This window comes from Bison bison, unplaced genomic scaffold, assembly GCF_000754665.1.
Source record: "Bison bison bison isolate TAMUID 2011002044 unplaced genomic scaffold, Bison_UMD1.0 scf7180017864198, whole genome shotgun sequence".
NCBI classification, from domain to species: domain Eukaryota; kingdom Metazoa; phylum Chordata; class Mammalia; order Artiodactyla; family Bovidae; genus Bison; species Bison bison.
The window spans coordinates 5,840,933-5,858,502 of record NW_011494770.1 but is presented as its reverse complement, the minus strand read 5'-3'; the positions used below and the strand labels follow the sequence as shown (position 1 = coordinate 5,858,502).

Genomic DNA, 17,570 nt, shown 5'->3' with positions numbered 1-17,570 from the left:
TTTTTTTCGGGAGCAGATACTAGGAGGAAGAGGAGGAGGAGGAGGGAGCTGGGAAGCGGTGCTGGGAGGAGGCGCGGAGGCAGGCTCCGCGCGCCGCGATCTTGACCGTCCCCGCGGGGCGGGGCTGCGCAGGTTCCCGGCGGCTCCCAGGTAGCGGCGAGGGGAGGTGGCCGGGACGGGCGGGAGCCTTGAACCTGCCTCAGGGGGAAGAGAAACCCGGCTGTGGGCTCGAAGCCGTTTCTTGCAAGGCGAGCATCGACTCGGCAGGGATTATTAACCAGGTCAGCGAAATGAGTCTGAACCCTTTTTCTAGAATCACAGTAGCGGCCACAAGGCACTTCCTCCCGCTCCCCTCCCTTTTTCCCAACCCCCAACACTTTTTTTTCTTTTTCGTTTCTTTGCACGGTTTGTTTCCTTGACAGAATGTAACATTCATAGTCGTACTCTTGTAACCACACCAGGTCTAGCAGGTGGGGAGCCGGGGTGCATCAAGCTTGAAATCAGCCTTTGAAAGTCTTCTGACTGTTGGGTCTGAGATCTTGTCAGAGCAGATAAAGGAAAAGTTATTTCAGGTCCTTAGTAGAAATTAATCATCCTACTTAGACGACCGGGACCGTTCAGAGCGAGGAAATCGCATGCAAAGCTCAAAGGCAACACCCGTGCCTCGCGTGCTAATGGACCCTGGAGCTGATAGTTTGACCAGCCCTGGGCTAGTAGCCCTGCTCCCCTCTTCAGTGGCCTCTTCAGGACCTGCGGAAGTCACACACCAAGTTTCCCCCAAGACTTTGCTTGTGCACATCTCTGATTTTGCACGTTTCTGCTTAATTTTTAGACTCAACGAAAGATCTGGAATTATCCTTTATTAGCACTGCAAAGTACCTTAGAAGTAGAATCCAAGCCCTTCTGTATAGGCGAGGAACTGAGGTCTTGAGAGAGGGGAAGTGATTTGTCCAAGTCACGCAGCTAGGTTGAGGCAAAACTAGGATTGGCACCTTTACCTCCAGAAGCCTAGTCCTATTTAGTGTCTATGCGCTCTCCCCTGATGTAGGCTGCCCCCTATGGGCGGCCGAATTTGTTGCTTATTCCTGAGTGTTCAGCTGTTGCCAAGACAGTGGTGTCGGATTACTGGTTTGGACCGAGTAGTTCTCAGTTCTGAAAACGTGATCTCCAGATCTATCGAGACCCCCAAAGTTAAATTCAGCTGAACCTGTGACTCCACTTGCAGATGACTCAGGCTTTCTTGGAATCCCGGATATTTCACAAGGGTGCCACTTCATCTGGGGGGCTTTCCAAGGAGTTCTCTATGAACCTTTCAAAATTCCTGGGATTATAATAACATTTTTTTCACCTTATGATGCTTGTGTTTTTTATTAAAGGAAAGCTACTGTAATTATTAATCAGAAGTTGTTTAGAACCCTTTGTTGATAGTGTGAAATGGGATCAGGCTCTCCTTTAAAAGGATAGCCCCTAAGTGAAAGATGGTTATAGATTATAAATATAGTTCAGTGGTCTTTTTTTGTGTGATGGCGTTTTAAATTTGGATCACATCCTGCTTGCTCACCATGAATCCTGAACCTTCGCGTTGTTTCCCAGAATAATAATTTTAAACTATAAGAACCTCAAATTCAGGATTTGGGGGAAGTAATTTTGCTGGTTTGTAAGGGATGGGTAATATATACTTGTAAGTTGCTTCTGGAAGACCAGATATGAATATACATTTTATTTTTTAGAATAATGATTTGCATTATGATATTACTTTATATAATTATTTTTATTGTTCTTAATTTGATGGAATTCTCAATATTGCAATGATAAATTTTTAGTAACTCTTTAAAGATAGTATAATTTTTCCTTGTAACTTAAGTTTTATATAAGTAAAATAATAACTAAAAGTAAACTGGCTGTAAAAGGACTCATATCTATTATAGGGATACATTCATCATTATATGATTAATAAATATTAAGTATAGAGTTAGTTCAAAAGACATCGAAATTTATAGTTTTGGTCAAGTAGGTAAAAGGAAAAGTTCTTTTGAAAACAGTAATGAGTTCCTTTTAAACTCATCTGGGGAAATCCCTCAGTTTTGAATTAGGTACATTTTAAGATCTTTCAAATACCATTCAGTCTGAGGTAGAAAAAACATGAGTAAGTAAGATTCTGACTACCATGTGGCCTAAATTATTCACTTGGTTACTCTGGAAACTGAGGATTGTAAACATGGCCACAAGTTGGATCGACCTGGTCTGGAGTTTTTAACTGTTTGATATAAATGTTATTTACAGTGCAGTTTGATCACTTGATCCCTTATCCTTTCTCAGGTTTTTAAATCCTTTCCCTGATAGATTCTCTTAATCTTCTAATCTTTAAGAGATGACTATAATTGTATTGTTGGGTGTATTACTTCTTGAATTTTTTCCTCCTAATAAAACACCAGCCCCATGAAGATAACGCAATTGAGTTGTTTATTGTATTTGGGAAATATTATTTAAACCATGTGACGTATGCCAAAGATTTTGAGTGTACTTATATAAAGGATGTGGGCTCTCGTTCTTTTTATTGTCTTTAACATTAAGTTTTAAACCTAAACCTTCATTGGTTGGAAGGTTGCCAATTGTGTAATTTGTCACTGGTCTAACATTAACAGCAGGTTTAAACATGCAGTGCAATAGAAAGTGCCAGGTCCTTTGCCGTATCTGTGGATACCAAAAACAGCAAAACTCGTTTACAATCCCAGAGCAACAAAGTGCCAAAAACACTCTTGTTGTGCAACTTTTCCAAGTTTTATCTTTGTAACCTTTGAAGAGATTGTTGAGGAGTTTTGGTGTGAGTTTTGCTTGCTGTAGTTTGGATCCTCTTGTTTCAGTCCACATCTGCCCACTTTTTATTTCTGCAGCATCTACAGTAGTGACGAGGATGATGAAGACATTGAGATGTGTGACCATGATTATGATGGATTGCTTCCCAAGTCTGGAAAGCGTCACTTGGGGAAAACTAGGTGGACCAGGGAAGAGGTAACTAATTATGTAATCAAAACATGAGGAAAAAGCATGGAGTGCTTCCATTTGTGGAAAACAAAATTTCAGCTAAACTACAGGTGTTCAAACCTATTAGCAGGCTCTCTGATTTCTTACCCTAGCCTGCCTGTGCAGTGTGCTTACCCCTCACCACTCCCCTACATGGACACTGTACCATCCTTTTTCAAACTTTTTGCAGCTGTTTGAATGTTCTTGTCTTCTCACTTTATTGTTTTTTCCTCTGCCTATTCTGTTCTTGTCATTTTACTCCACAACTACTTCTTCATCACTTGTGAGACATTGCTTCTTCTGTGACGCTGTCCCTGGTTTCCCTAGACACGTTGGATGCATCCTCCAACCACTGGGTACACGTTCGTATTTATTGTTCCTGTAACATATATGCCTCTGCCTGTAGACTGTGAGTCTGCTGAGGGCAGGGCTAAATATCTATTCATTTTTGTGTTCCTGAACCCAGAATTGATCACCACAAAGTGGAATATTAATAAATGTTCCCTGAACCAATGAATGAATTGCTGTTTCCAAAAACAAAACAAAAGAATAAAGCAACACCCATAAAACTTGTTGTAACAGGTTCATTTAACATTCTTGGCATATAATGTTACACAGAGAAATATACCTGGGTGTCTGTTCTGAAAGTGTTAGTTGCTCAGTCTGCTCTGAGAGCATTCAGAATGGATGGAGATGTGTCTGCTTCTCACCTCTCTTTTTCTGCGAGCTTATCAAAAGCTTGATCTTTGTAGGAATGGAAAAATGCTTAGGGGGCAAAATTATTAATGTAAGAGAAAAGTTGCTTTTTTCTTTAAAGTCCTCAAAATTTGCAACTGATTGTAGAGGATTTCGTGTTAGAATAAATGATATTGACCCTTGTTCAGTTTCATTCTGCCCTCCTTTACTTAAACCAGATCTCTCATTGACAGGCAGGCAGGATTTCCAATGAGGTCCATGGGAAATGTATATTTTACCTGTGGAACTTGTGCACATGGATTATTCTTAGAGATTCAGAAGTTCTGATGGTAACCCTGGTTTCCTAATTCCTGTGTCTGTGTTGTACCATGGGAGTCACATCATGTGTGAAAGTTACCTTGGCAGCAACATGGGGGTTCTCTTTTGCTTGAATATGTTTAGAAAAACAGTTGTGAACTGAAAGATTTCACCCTGATGTTTAGTGTCTTCTGTGTTCTAATAAATTTGGTCTCATTTAAATTGTGAATATATTGATACAAAAACTAAATGATTTTCTTACATCATACCTTCAAGTTTAATTAAGAAAAGTGATCCTCCACTTTTTTAAATGAAGATATTGAACTTAGTAAATATTAGAGTAGAACTTGAACTGTTTCTTATTGAGATCCTGTCTAATGCCATAATTCAATGTCTATTAAATCAAACAGTGGAGTTCATATTTTTCCCATGAAGTAGAACTTTTAAAAGTCACCAAGTGTTAAACATTTTGTATCAGACATTATGCTAAATGTTTTGCATAATTAACTCATATAATTCTCAAATAATCCTGTTGACAGACACTATCATTCCCATTGTACAGATGACAATATTAAGGCCCAGAAAAGCTAAATGATGTACCCAAGCTTATATAACTCATCAGTAGTTGAATCAAGATTCAAACTCTGATCTGAGTTTACAGTAAATGACTAATATCCTAGGATTACCTTTAAATATCTTAGGATGAAAAACTAAAGAAGCTGGTGGAACAGAATGGAACAGATGACTGGAAAGTTATTGCTAATTATCTCCCGGTAAGTTAGTAATTTTTTCTTTCTGTAAAAGGAAATCCTCTCCCAAAGATTTAAATAAGATATCCTAGGAGATGATATTAAAACATTACACATGTGCTTTTATGTAAGAAGTAAGGGAGAAATGCCTATCCATAACTTATATTTCTATTGTAATGCATATAATTAAATTTCTAAAGATATTATTAATGGATTTTTTATAGCATATCTTAAATGCTTCCTTCTTTATCTTTTCATTTTTAGGATAATATATATTAGCAATTTGATTAAATTTGTTGTATGGTGGATGACTAAACTCATGATATTTCCCCCAAGTCTGCTTTTCTTCAATTTCATATCTTTTCAATAGCCATAATTTTGGTATCCTGGTTTAAAACTTTGGAGCTCCTTTAGACTTACCCGCCCCCCACCCCTACCCCGTCCCCTACACAAAGCCAGGATTAAGGAATCTGGGATGCCTTTGTTCATTCTCCTCACTGTTTTACATGTTTGGCCCCTTTCCCTCTTCTCTGGACAACTGCATTGCCTTCATAACTGGTTTTCCAGCTTGTAGCTTTTCACTTTCTCACATGTCCTAGACACCATTGGTAGATGGAGCTTCATAAAATGCAGCTTTACCTTACATCTCAAAACTAGCGACAGTGACTTCAAGTTTCACACATTAAGTAAACTGCCTAGACCTGGCACATGGAGCTCTTCCATATGCCTCGACTTAATAGCTCCAGTTCTGTTTCCTGCTTCCTCTCTGTAAGCAGGTTTGGTTGAATTCACTTCTGCTTTCCCTCCTGAGAACTTGTGTCCCTGGTGATGCCACCTCTTAAAATGTTGCATCCATCCTTCACAGTCTATGCCAAGACCTTTTCCAGACTATTTCTAAGGAAACATAATTTCTCCTTCTCAGGAGACACTCCTTTTTTCCACCCCAATATCATTTTGCTGTGGTCTCTTCTTGCCTATGAATCAAATTTCACCTTCTTAGTTAACTATATGTTTGTCTTTTACTACTTACATGATTATAAGCTCTTATAAAATAGGGCCCATTTTTTTTTCATCTTTGTTTTTTCTGCAATATTAACACTTTAGTCCTAAATTGAAGCACATCTCTTAGTGTGAATGAGAATCAAACTTATGTCATTTAGAGTGGTCCAACATCAACATAAAGGTACAACATCAATATAAAATCTCTAAGAAGTCTTAATCCATATGGGTACTTCCAAAGCAACACACTGAGATTAAGGTTAAGTTAAATTGACAGCCAAGTATGCTGTATGACGATCCTTTAGATCACGTAGAAGAACTGTTTCCCTCAGGATGGAGAACTTCTAATTTTAGATACAACTTTGATGTATTCTTTTGTATGTTCTTTAGCTATAAGAAATGGGTTTTCCAAACATGCCCTAAAATGTTCTTGAATGTTTTCATGGTATATTGCCCACATGTGATTTATATGACAACAGTATTCATGTGTTATCACATCATGTCTTATGTGACAGTGCTTGCTTCATCTTATTTGCCTAGAATCGAACAGATGTCCAGTGCCAGCACCGATGGCAGAAAGTACTAAACCCTGAGCTCATCAAGGGTCCTTGGACCAAAGAGGAAGATCAGAGAGTAAGTTCTTTATTCGTTGGTGTGAATCACAATTACGAATAGCCCCCAATATTGTTGAATATTTCCCAGCTTGAAGAAACAGGTAAAGTATACGAACAGAAAGTTGAGGTCTCTATTCCCATATTTCCCATGAATGAAAGAAGATTTTTAGAAATTTTCTAAAGATAACATGAAGAATGATTACACTGACTCATTACATAACATTAAAACATAGGTTATTTTTGTGTGTTTATCTGAAGGTGATAGAGCTTGTACAGAAATACGGTCCGAAACGTTGGTCTGTTATTGCCAAGCACTTAAAGGGGAGAATTGGAAAACAATGTAGGGAGAGGTGGCATAACCACTTGAATCCAGAAGTTAAGAAAACCTCCTGGACAGAAGAGGAAGACAGAATTATTTACCAGGCACACAAGAGACTGGGGAACAGATGGGCAGAAATCGCAAAGCTACTGCCTGGACGGTAATAATATGTCAAAAAATATATTGATTGGGAAGAATGAGGGAATGGGTATGGAACATTCTGTTTTAAAATGTATGGTGAGTGAATTACATTTTGTTGTGGTGTATGTTTCATTAGATAAACCAGATCCATAGCTTTTAAAACTGGAAGAGACTTTAGAGGTTATCTGGTTCAGGACTTCCAGAATCCACCCAATGGTGAGCTTGAGCCAACTTTCTCAGTCTCAATTGCCCCATTTGCAAAACAGGTTATAACCCACTTCTCAGGGCCAATGTTAGTACCAAATAAAATATATCGGAGCACTCTGTAAACTTCAAAACTCTAAACATGTAGAAGGAAACCAAGGATTAATAGTTTGGTATGAGTTCATACAGCTAGTTGTGACCAGAAGGAGTTCAGGTACCATTTTCCTGATACCATGTTCATTTCATTATACCACTTGGCTTAATTTTTTTCTTTTGAATAAAGAAAGGCTGTATCTCTAGAATTATCATACTTCTTCCAGGTTTTTAAATAATGTTGTTGTTATGCTTTCTTTTTCATGAACAAGGCATGAAAATGACCTCATTTTGAGGGATATCTTTGGAAGCTCATTTTTGTCCCACTTTCACCATTTAAACAGTTTATAACAGATGTTTAATTGGGGAGATACTATTTATTATAAATCTTCATAAAAATATCATAAGATAGGAAATATTTTAAATACTTTTATTCTTCAGCTTCATGACCCAAAGTGGAGAAAGAGTCGTTTCAAAGAAGGCCGTGCTTCTGATGGTCTATTCAGTATTCCCTTGTGATGTTCTGAAGCATTTCCTCTCTCTTGGTCCAGAATAAGCTCAGAGAATTCAAGAGGTTGATAAAGGGAGGCCTTTTCTCCCATATGGTCTGAGAGGATATGTTGTTGATTCTTTTAAAGTTTTAAGGGGCGATTGAACTTCCTCTTTCTTTAGCATGCATTCCCCCACCCCCACAGAAATAGTAAAAGAGAGGCTTAAAACGGTTTTGTTCTTTTTTTTTGAATTGAGAAACTGTTTTCCTGAGAATTGAAAAACTTTAGTAAAAATGCTTTGCAGTTTAAAAATATATTGGAAGTTAGCCTCTTTCCTTTCTGGATGCCATTTTACATTTTCATCTCTGCCCGCTTTGGAACAGTTTTAGGTGGTTTCTGAAATGTGGGAGGATTTTTTACTCAAAATCTCTAGCTAGTACTGTTCTAGATAAAGAGTAGACATTGAGGCAGCAGCAACATCATTATTGCTCACCAAACTTCAGTGAGTGCCTATTGTGATGTGTATGTCAGTCCACAACTCAAAGGAGTAATTTTCTAGAACAACCAGGACTTTAAGTTGTATTAGAGTCTTATACCACAGTCAGAATAAACATTGTATTGAAATTGTATTGTATTGAAAATACACTTAACAAGGAAAGACAAATGTCTAAAAGATTTCAAAATTTGTATAAAACTATATAATTTCCATATTATGTAATTTAGAGAAATCTATGGATTTTTAATTAGTTGATTGGGGTAGCATGCTTTTAAGGACGTAGAGAAGACAGAAGCGAAAAAAAACACTAGTACTGGACCAAAAGAAAAGTCTCTGTTAGAAATAGTTTTCTGTCAATTAACTGTAATCTGAGTTGAAATTGTTGTTTGTAAAATGAATATGTGATATATTTCTGTGCAGAACTGATAATGCTATCAAGAACCACTGGAATTCTACAATGCGTCGTAAGGTCGAGCAGGAAGGTTATCTGCAGGAGTCTTCTAAAGCCAGCCAGCCACCAGTGACCACAAGCTTTCAGAAGAACAGCCATTTGATGGGCTTTACGCATGCTCCACCTTCAGCTCAACTCCCTCCAGCTGGCCAACCCTCCGTTAACAGTGACTATCCCTATTACCACATTTCTGAAGCACAAAACGTAAGTTGTTCCTGAGCATTCAGTTTAATGAAAGAGATGGTTATTTTATTACTAGTTCCAGGTAATAATGATAATTTCTAGTGAATACTTAGTTTTCACAGACATGATCATGATCAACTGAGAAGGGTAGGTGGTGTTATCCCTAATATGAATCCAGAAATGAGGATATTAAGTGATTTGTCCAGGGTTACACAGCTCATAGAGATTGTCCAGACTAGAATCCAGGTTGTTTGGTTTTAACTTGCTGCTTCAAATCTAATTTGAAGTTAGCTTTTCAATGTAAATTTACTTAACAAGGTATTGCTGAAGAAGAATGAGGGCATGGAGGTGCAGTTGTATCTAGTACTTTTCTCTGCCAAAATAAAAAGTGAATGTAATATTACATTTACAGGGAAATAGTTTGACACTGAAATTTAACAGGTGATTGTAAGTTCAGCTCTGGTAGTGATCTAGCTGAAAGGTCTTAATTTATTCATTCACTAAGTAAGTGTTTGCCTTCTTACTGAGAAACAAGAGCAGTTTCATGACTGACATCTGATGTTTTTTATCCTCCTTTGAATCAGTGTGATTCTTTCTTCATTTCTTGATATTTATATTTATGGAAAGAAATTTTCATAATGGATTAGAAAAGAATAAAGAGAAAAAAAATCAAGATTGCAAGATTTGAATCTTAAAATTAACAATAATAAATGATGAAATTTATCCAAGAATTCAGAGCTCATAAGCAAATTCTATGCAAAACATACTCCCAAGTAGTTTTTACTTTCTCTGTCTATTCTGTAAATTTGACTGCAGACTTTCCTAAAAAGTCTTAGATGAATGAACTATCCTAAGAGCTGCTGTACTCTTTACTAAAAAAACTCATAATAATTCAGAGAAAAATATTTTTATTTATAAACAGCTAGTGCCAGCTGTTTTTGGCATCAAAACTTCGTTCATACACTCATGAATGTGTTTCAGATTATATTTTTCTTTCTAGTTTTCTCTAAGGAATACTTCCTGTCATAATGAATGAGCATTTAAATTTTTTTTCACTATGTTGCTTTAATATTATTAAATGTTTGGCTAAAATTTCAAATTAGAATTGGATTTTATTTATTTTGCTTTGTGAATTTTATCAGAAAAGTGCTTTTTTTTTCCTTAGTCTTAGAGTGAAACTTGAGGAAGCCAACAAGTCCCCTGAAGCATGTGTAACCATGAATGACTCGGCCTTTGTTTTGCATTTTTGATGTAGGTCTCCAGTCACGTCCCATATCCTGTAGCATTACATGTAAATATAGTCAATGTCCCTCAGCCAGCTGCTGCAGCTATTCAGGTAAGTCCACTGTAAAGATCATTTCATAAAGAAGCTCATTAGTTGCTCAAGGCACAGCTCTGGTTCTTTCATCCAAACACTTATTTCCACCTGATCCATTGAAGTTAAAAAAATGGGGGACAGTGAAAAAATGGGCGGAGTTCTGGCCAGCAGTCTCCACTTCCGGATTGAATTAGCACGGGACTCTCTGGTTCTCGGATGTTGAAAGTTGAAACAACCCCTCTGTCAGCATCTCCTTGAGCCTCACGTTTCACATCCCTCCCTTATGTCTGGGATAACATTCACAGAGATTTCTGTAGTGGCCAGATTCGGTTGGCGTTGGTTCCATGCCAGGGTTCTTTGGGTTCTGTGTGGTCTCTTGTGAACCACAGGCCATGACCATTGTATTTACAGCTACCAACCAGGCCTTTGTGTTTTCTTCTTGCTTAACTTTTCATTTCAGAGACACTATAATGATGAAGACCCTGAGAAGGAAAAGCGAATAAAGGAGTTAGAGTTGCTTCTAATGTCAACTGAGAACGAACTCAAAGGACAGCAGGCACTTCCAGTAAGCTGTCACTGCGTGCTTGATCCAAGCGGTGGATAATGGCTTGACCCCAGTGTTCTTCTATATCTTTTCCGTTATCTTCTAACAATCACACTAATCAAGGCTCCATATATCCACTAACAATGTTTAAACACTAGAGGTTGCTTGTAATAAAATGCAATCGGTATCACAGTGTGTGTTGACTAACTTGGAAGTCGTCCTTTTGTGTTGCCATAGAACCTCAATATCCATCTATGAGTCTCTTCCTCAATTTTTTTTTCTTCAGAAGGGCTATAATCAATTTAGTGAGTAGCAGAGAAAAAACTGAAAATTTGCAATTTTTTTTTACAAAGCTGTGTGTCTGGTGCCTATTCTTTGAATTTTTTTCTATTACTTTTCTTAAGCTAGATTTTCATATTTATCATTTCAAACATAATTTAATGTATGCCCAGTATATCCATGTAAAAATTATATATATATCAAATCTCTCCATAAATAAGTGACCCTCTTTTGTTTGCATGCACAAAAGCCGTGTGGACCATTATTGAATTTTGACATCTTTTCTAGTGACTGGACGACAAACTGGGAAAGCAGCTTGTACTTTGTAACATATGTAGTTAACCAACAAAGAGAATAAAAGATACGATACCCAGTAGGTATCCTCAGGAGTAGATTTCTTTTTGGTTAAATAATAAAATGATTATGTGCCTTTGATAGTTCGACCACTTTTTAACTTTAGTTAATGTTTTGCAATTTCTCCTGTTGCGTGGTCATGCTGAAAGGAGACTTCTGTTAATTTGCTCTTCTGCTTTTGTAACCACGTTGATTTGGCAGCTCTTTACTGCATCAGTGCAATCTGTAGCATTAAAAAGGAATAGAAGACACAAGAATATACACAGATAAAAGAAACTCTAACTTTTGAATCTTCCAGCCCTTGTGTAGGTTAGGGTGAGAATAACAGCCCACTTAATTCACAACAAACATTTATGGTCCTTTTGGAAATTATGTTCAAGTAGATCTTTAAGACATTCCATGTGAGAGTTGTTCCTTGTAACAGAGTTCCTCTGTTTGCAATTTTAACAAAATGATGGCAGTGAAGGTCATCCATAGATGACAGGCTATATACCACTACTAAAAAGTGGGGTCTTGCATTGATAAAAGGAAACATCTTGACAACTGTTTCATAGGCGCAAGTTCTGGATGATGCAATGGCTTTTATCTTTCCTCTAACAGCATCTGATACCTTATGCAACTTCATTGCTAAGTTCCTTCTCCCTTTCTTCTCCCTGCTCTTTCTTTATTCCCCCACCCCCCTCCTTAGACACAGAACCACACATGCAGCTACCCCGGGTGGCACAGCACCACCATTGCCGACCACACCAGACCTCATGGAGACAGTGCACCTGTTTCCTGTTTGGAAGAGCACCACTCCACTCCATCTCTGCCCGCGGATCCCGGCTCCCTACCTGAAGAAAGTGCCTCTCCTGCCAGGTGCATGATCTTCCACCAAAGCACCATCCTGGACAATGTTAAGAACCTCTTAGAATTTGCAGAAACACTTCAATTTATAGATTCTGTAAGTAGAATTTTTAAGGCAAGTTAACGTTTTGGGAAGAGGAATTAGGAAACCCACTTCTCAAATCGTGGCCATTTTCTGTAGTGAATATTGTATTATTAGCATATAGTAATGTAAACATATAAGTGTGACTTTAGTTTTCGTGTGTTTCTTCAATATCTGATTTCTTAGGCTACCCACATAAAAGGTAGCTTTTCACACATTTCCTTCAAAATGCATATTTATAAAAATAGTAGAGTCAATGACCTTTAAGTAGAGCTTGGGCTATAGGAATATTTGGATTATTTTAAACCTTTTTTTTTTAACTTTGTTTATTCCTTTGTGTTTTCCCAGAACTGTGCTTTGCTTTTGGATAGCTCATTAAGAATTATGTTAAGAAATACTTAGAACTTAAAGCAGTCTTCCAATGTATTTGAAGTGGTAATAAGTTCATTGGCGGACATGGCTTTCTCCACAAACATTGATTATTGATTGCTGGTCCCAACTAGTTCACTGACACAAACCATCTCCGGTGAAACAAACTTGAATTCAGCATCAGAAAAGCTGACAATTCATTTTCTTTGTTTCCCAGTTGATTAAAAAGCATTTATTGCATCCCCATCAGACAGAGGATGAACATTGCCAAGATGTGCCACCCAAGAGCTTTTCTTTTTGCTTTGAACTGCATGCAAATGATAGAGTACTGGGAGCTTCCTGCAGCTCCCAGGAGGGCCAGCCTCGAGGCAGGATGGGAGACACACCGTGCCCTGTGCCAGAATAACTGTTTCAGTCTCCAGGCTGTTTCACAGGAAGTCTAGCAAGGGGGCCAGGTGTTTTCTTTGCATTCAGCATCTTTCTCAGTGCTGTGTTACAGGTGATGGCACACACCATGCACACACTGTCTCAAAGTTCTGTGCCTCCCACATTGTTTCAGGATGCTTCATCGTGGGGTGATCTCAGCAGTTTTGAATTCTTTGAAGAAGCAGATTTTTCACCTAGCCAACACGATGCAGGCAAAGCCCTCCAGCTTCAGCAGAGAGAGGGCAGTGTGAATAGACCTGCAGGAGAGCCTAGCACGAGGGCGAACAGACGCAAGTTGAGTGAGGGTTCACTTGACCTGCCCAAGCCCTTCCCTCCTGTGAGGCTCAGCACAATTCCACGGGTCATCCTTCGAAAAAAGCGGGGCCAGGCCAGCCCCGTAGCCACCGGACACTCTAGTTCCTTGATACTTGCTGACGTCAGCAGTTCAACTCCCAAGCGTTCCCCTGTCAAAAGCCTACCATTCTCCCCCTCGCAGGTAGAGCACAATTTTTGCACAGCTGTTACTAATTTTCAACAGACACCTGAGCCTTAATAATCTAGAAACTAATCCTTTGGAACAAATGACTAATTACTGTTGTCTTCACTGATTTCGTTCCATTGTTGCCTCTAGCTATTGCTAAGTCATACTGCCTCCGAGAGTTTAGGCTGTCTGTAGACTGACTGATGATTTTGTCATAATCTCTCTCTGACCTTCTGGTGATTTGAAGGATGGTTAGTTGCATGGGATGTGCATTTATTTCCTTCCACACTGGAGTTTAACATTTCTATTTCTTCCTTGTCTCCCATCCCTTCCCTCCCTTTAAAAACTTTAACAGATTTTCTATCTCTTTGTTCACTTATTATTACATGATTCACTGACCCAGGGGAGAAGGGGACCAAATGTTTAGATAACATTTGAAGTGCAACTAGACAATTTAAAGGTTCCAATCCATCTTTAAGTGAAAAAATTTTGGAAGAAAATGAGGAACAAATGCTTAAGAAAAATAACGTACGTTTTAATTTCACTTTCTCAACATTGGCTCTTCTGAGTCATGCCATAAGATTTTATTAGCACTTTTTTTTTTTTGCCAATGAATGTTCTTACTTCATATAGATTTTTAAGGCATAGAAATTATAATTCTTATCAAAGATTTGTTCCTTAATTATGTAAACATTTGAAGTTAATTTGGCACTTTAAAACATTTTTCCAGTTATGTCTGTTGAGTCTGTTTTAAGAACAACTCTAAGTGTGAGCAAATGATATGCCCACTAAAAAACCAATCTTATTTTTCACTTGTATTTTCCAAATTCTGTTCTGGAGTATATTAGTTCTGTAAGACTTTAATGATATTCCAGAAAAATACCTCAATATACAAGTATATAAGTTTGGGAAACACTGAATTGAACAAAATTAAGGCAGTTTCTTTACTGCAGGATCTCTCAAAGTTTTAAATACACTAATGTGCATTGTGAATTTCCAAGAGATTGAAATATGTTTTCCAAATTTGTTTTACCTTGAAACCATTTGAGGAACACCTATTACTTTCCCAGAACATCAATGTTTTGAGAGATACAGGTTATTACTCAAGAATTTTCCACATAATGTCAATTTTATACAATGATGTTTCCTAGATGACTAAAGAGAAAAAAAAGTATGAAAGAAAAACAATGATTACTTTCCAAAAGATGTCACTTCCACACTTTTAACATTAATAAAAAGTGCATCTCATTCTTTTAATGACAGGTGTCATTTATTGAGAATGTTTTCTTAGGATTTTGCAAGTTTTTTTTGGAAATCATATTCCAAATCTTGGGTGCAAAATTGAAATAAAACACTGTGTGCTTGTTAACATCATTATTTCATATAGTGGGTCAGTAAAACATACCTATTTGTTAACATCAATTTTTAAATTGGGCTGAGTAAAGAATCACTGTTTAACTCAAGTATTTTTTTCTTTCTTCTCATATTTAGTTCTTAAATACTTCCAATAACCATGAAAACTTAGACTTGGAAATGCCTTCTTTAACTTCCACCCCACTAAATGGTCACAAATTGACTGTTACAACTCCATTTCATAGAGACCAGACTGTGAAAATTCAAAAGGAAAATACTATGTAAGTCCTTGTTTCAAGAAAAAAATTATTTATTTTATTTACTTATAGTTAATTAATAGAAAATAGTCCCCAAGTGTCTGATCTACTTATATGTGTATAATTTTACTGATCCACTTTTATGTACATAATCATGTGTATTTCCACATTGAATATGTCTGTCCTGGGCCTGTTAGAGCTACCTAGAGGTGGAAGTGGGGGAGAATAAACTATCTTTTGTAGTTCACTTCACAATTTCCTATATATCTAGAGGAAGGTTTAACATAGCTTTTCCATTCAGTTTTTCTGTTTGTTCAGTAAGTCTTTTTCATTGAAAACAAGATTTTCAACATCCTTTCCTCTCTAATTATAAACTTTGGAATACGAATAAGTATGGTTCTTTACTTAGTTTATATTTTTAAATCTTATTTTTTCTTTCTGAAATTTATCTATCGATTGGACCTGTTTTGCCATCCCCAGGAAAAGTATATGATTAAAAGCCAAGGAATGATTAAGCTATTTTTTATATTCAATAAAAGCTTAACCAATTCAAAAAAAATGCCAGAGAACATCAATATGAATTGTAATAAGCCTTTTAAAAATGCAATTTTATTATTTCTTATACCATAAATACATTTTAAAAACAGTTTTAAAAACCTTTTAGTTTTCAGAGGTTAGCATGTTTTCTGTTGTGGATGGATAAAAGATAATAGATAAACTTGATTTGTAAATGACATCAGATCTTCATAATGCTTGTGTTCATTTTAAAGGCTTAGAGTCACTACATGTATTTTCAGAATGGTTAAAGAAAGATGAGAAATATTTTAATGCTCTTAGTTTTGGGGTATGGTAGTTTGAAATATTTGGAAATACACGATAGACATATTATCTTTTCCTTAATAATACATACCTGATCCATCAGCATACCCTATTCTATATCAGTAAGAGTTTATTGTATTTAGTAGAAGAATATTACATTTAATAGGTAGAGAAACATAAGGGACATATGATCTTTCATATTGAACCAATTCTTGTTTTCTTTTTAAAGCTTCAGAACTCCAGCTATCAAAAGGTCAATTCTAGAAAGCTCTCCAAGAACTCCTACACCATTCAAACATGCACTCACAGCTCAAGAAATTAAATATGGTCCCCTGAAGATGCTAGTAAGTTCTAGTAAATTTCTTGGGTTTAGTTGGTGTATTAATACAGATAGAAAATTTCCTCTAATGCAAATGTACCCAATTTTTCCTTCAGCCTCAAACACCATCTCATCTAGTAGAAGACCTACAGGATGTGATCAAACAGGAATCTGATGAATCTGGGATTGTTGCTGAATTTCAAGAAAATGGACAACCTTTACTGAAGAAGATTAAACAAGAGGTAAACATGGGATCCTTTGAAAAGAACAACGCTGCTGCCTTTGTTCCTTGTGGGCAGCTTGATTGTCTGGCGTGGGCACTGTGTAATACCATGTTTCATACAATATTTTCATATAAGATGCTGTTAAGAGATACAGCCAGGCTTGGCAGCATATGCATGCCACCTTGTAATTGGGAAGCCAGGCCACTTCTATTTCCTTCCTGTTTGAACAGAGAAGATGCTAGAAAGTATAGAGGAAAGAGAAGGAAGCAGCTTTGTATTGTACTTTTTAAAATCACTGATATAAAGATGGATAGATGACTGACTGATACATAGATGTTTAATTGTTGGATATCATGGAGAAATGAAACTAATGAAATAACGGTTTCTTTAATTCATGGTGTAAAAGAAAGGAAATCTAACTTGCCAAGATCAAAGTTTTAGCTTGGTGTCAAGAAGCATTTCCAGCAGCTTAGATACCGGGCCTTTTGAATTTATTTTCATATAAGGATAAGAGGTTAAGAGATTGGCCAGAGACTGACTTTTTCTTCAGCTTTACTGAGATATAATTGACAAATAAAATGATAAGACATTTAAAGTATACAATGTGATGTGTTGATATACATGTACTTTGTGAAAGGATTCTCCCCCATTGAATTAGTTAACATATATCTATTACCTCACATAGTTACCTTTTTTCCAGTGATAACATTTAATTAAGTTCTACTCTTAGCAAATGTCAACTATACAATATTGTATTATCAGCTATACTCACCACCTTACGCATTAGATCCTCAGACTTTATTCATCTTAGGGAAATTGACTCTTGAATGTAACTGTTTCTTGGGAAGTTCTAGCTCTAGAAACAACAAAGCACTTCCTGTTTGCTTTTAGGTGGAATCTCCAACTGATAAAGCAGGAAACTTCTTCTGCTCAAACCACTGGGAAGGGGATAGTCTGAACACTCAGCTGTTCACACAGGCATCACCTGTGGCAGACATGCCAGTAAGTACACGCCTGTGTTATAAGATGTTGGTGGCTCACAGAATTCTGTGTGTGGCATGTGGGGCCATTGTGGTTTTGGCACTCTTTTGTGCATCATACTTCTCAATATTCTCTCACATGATTATTTTCTTATGATCATT

The 17,570-nt window shown here is 37.1% G+C and overlaps 1 protein-coding gene across 6 annotated transcripts in view; it reads left to right on the top strand.

Moving 5' to 3' along the window:
- The window catches only part of MYB (v-myb avian myeloblastosis viral oncogene homolog), a 34,195-nt gene that overhangs the window by 544 nt on the left and 16,081 nt on the right, over window positions 1–17,570 (top strand). The window contains exons 1-14 of one of the 6 annotated variants that reach the window (XM_010844250.1): window positions 32–281; window positions 2,895–3,012; window positions 4,719–4,790; window positions 6,306–6,398; window positions 6,638–6,858; window positions 8,544–8,778; window positions 10,013–10,093; window positions 10,536–10,640; window positions 11,941–12,195; window positions 13,109–13,471; window positions 14,948–15,090; window positions 16,115–16,229; window positions 16,321–16,446; window positions 17,320–17,430. In XM_010844250.1, coding sequence (XP_010842552.1) covers window positions 2,932–3,012; window positions 4,719–4,790; window positions 6,306–6,398; window positions 6,638–6,858; window positions 8,544–8,778; window positions 10,013–10,093; window positions 10,536–10,640; window positions 11,941–12,195; window positions 13,109–13,471; window positions 14,948–15,090; window positions 16,115–16,229; window positions 16,321–16,446; window positions 17,320–17,430 — 2,001 coding nt within the window. In that variant the 5' untranslated portion in view covers window positions 32–281; window positions 2,895–2,931. Of the gene's footprint in view, window positions 1–31; window positions 282–1,801; window positions 3,013–4,718; window positions 4,791–6,305; window positions 6,399–6,637; window positions 6,859–8,543; window positions 8,779–10,012; window positions 10,094–10,535; window positions 10,641–11,940; window positions 12,196–13,108; window positions 13,472–14,947; window positions 15,091–16,114; window positions 16,230–16,320; window positions 16,447–17,319; window positions 17,431–17,570 lie in introns of those variants that run through there. The other 5 variants (XM_010844252.1, XM_010844249.1, XM_010844253.1 and 2 more) reach the window with 5 other exon arrangements.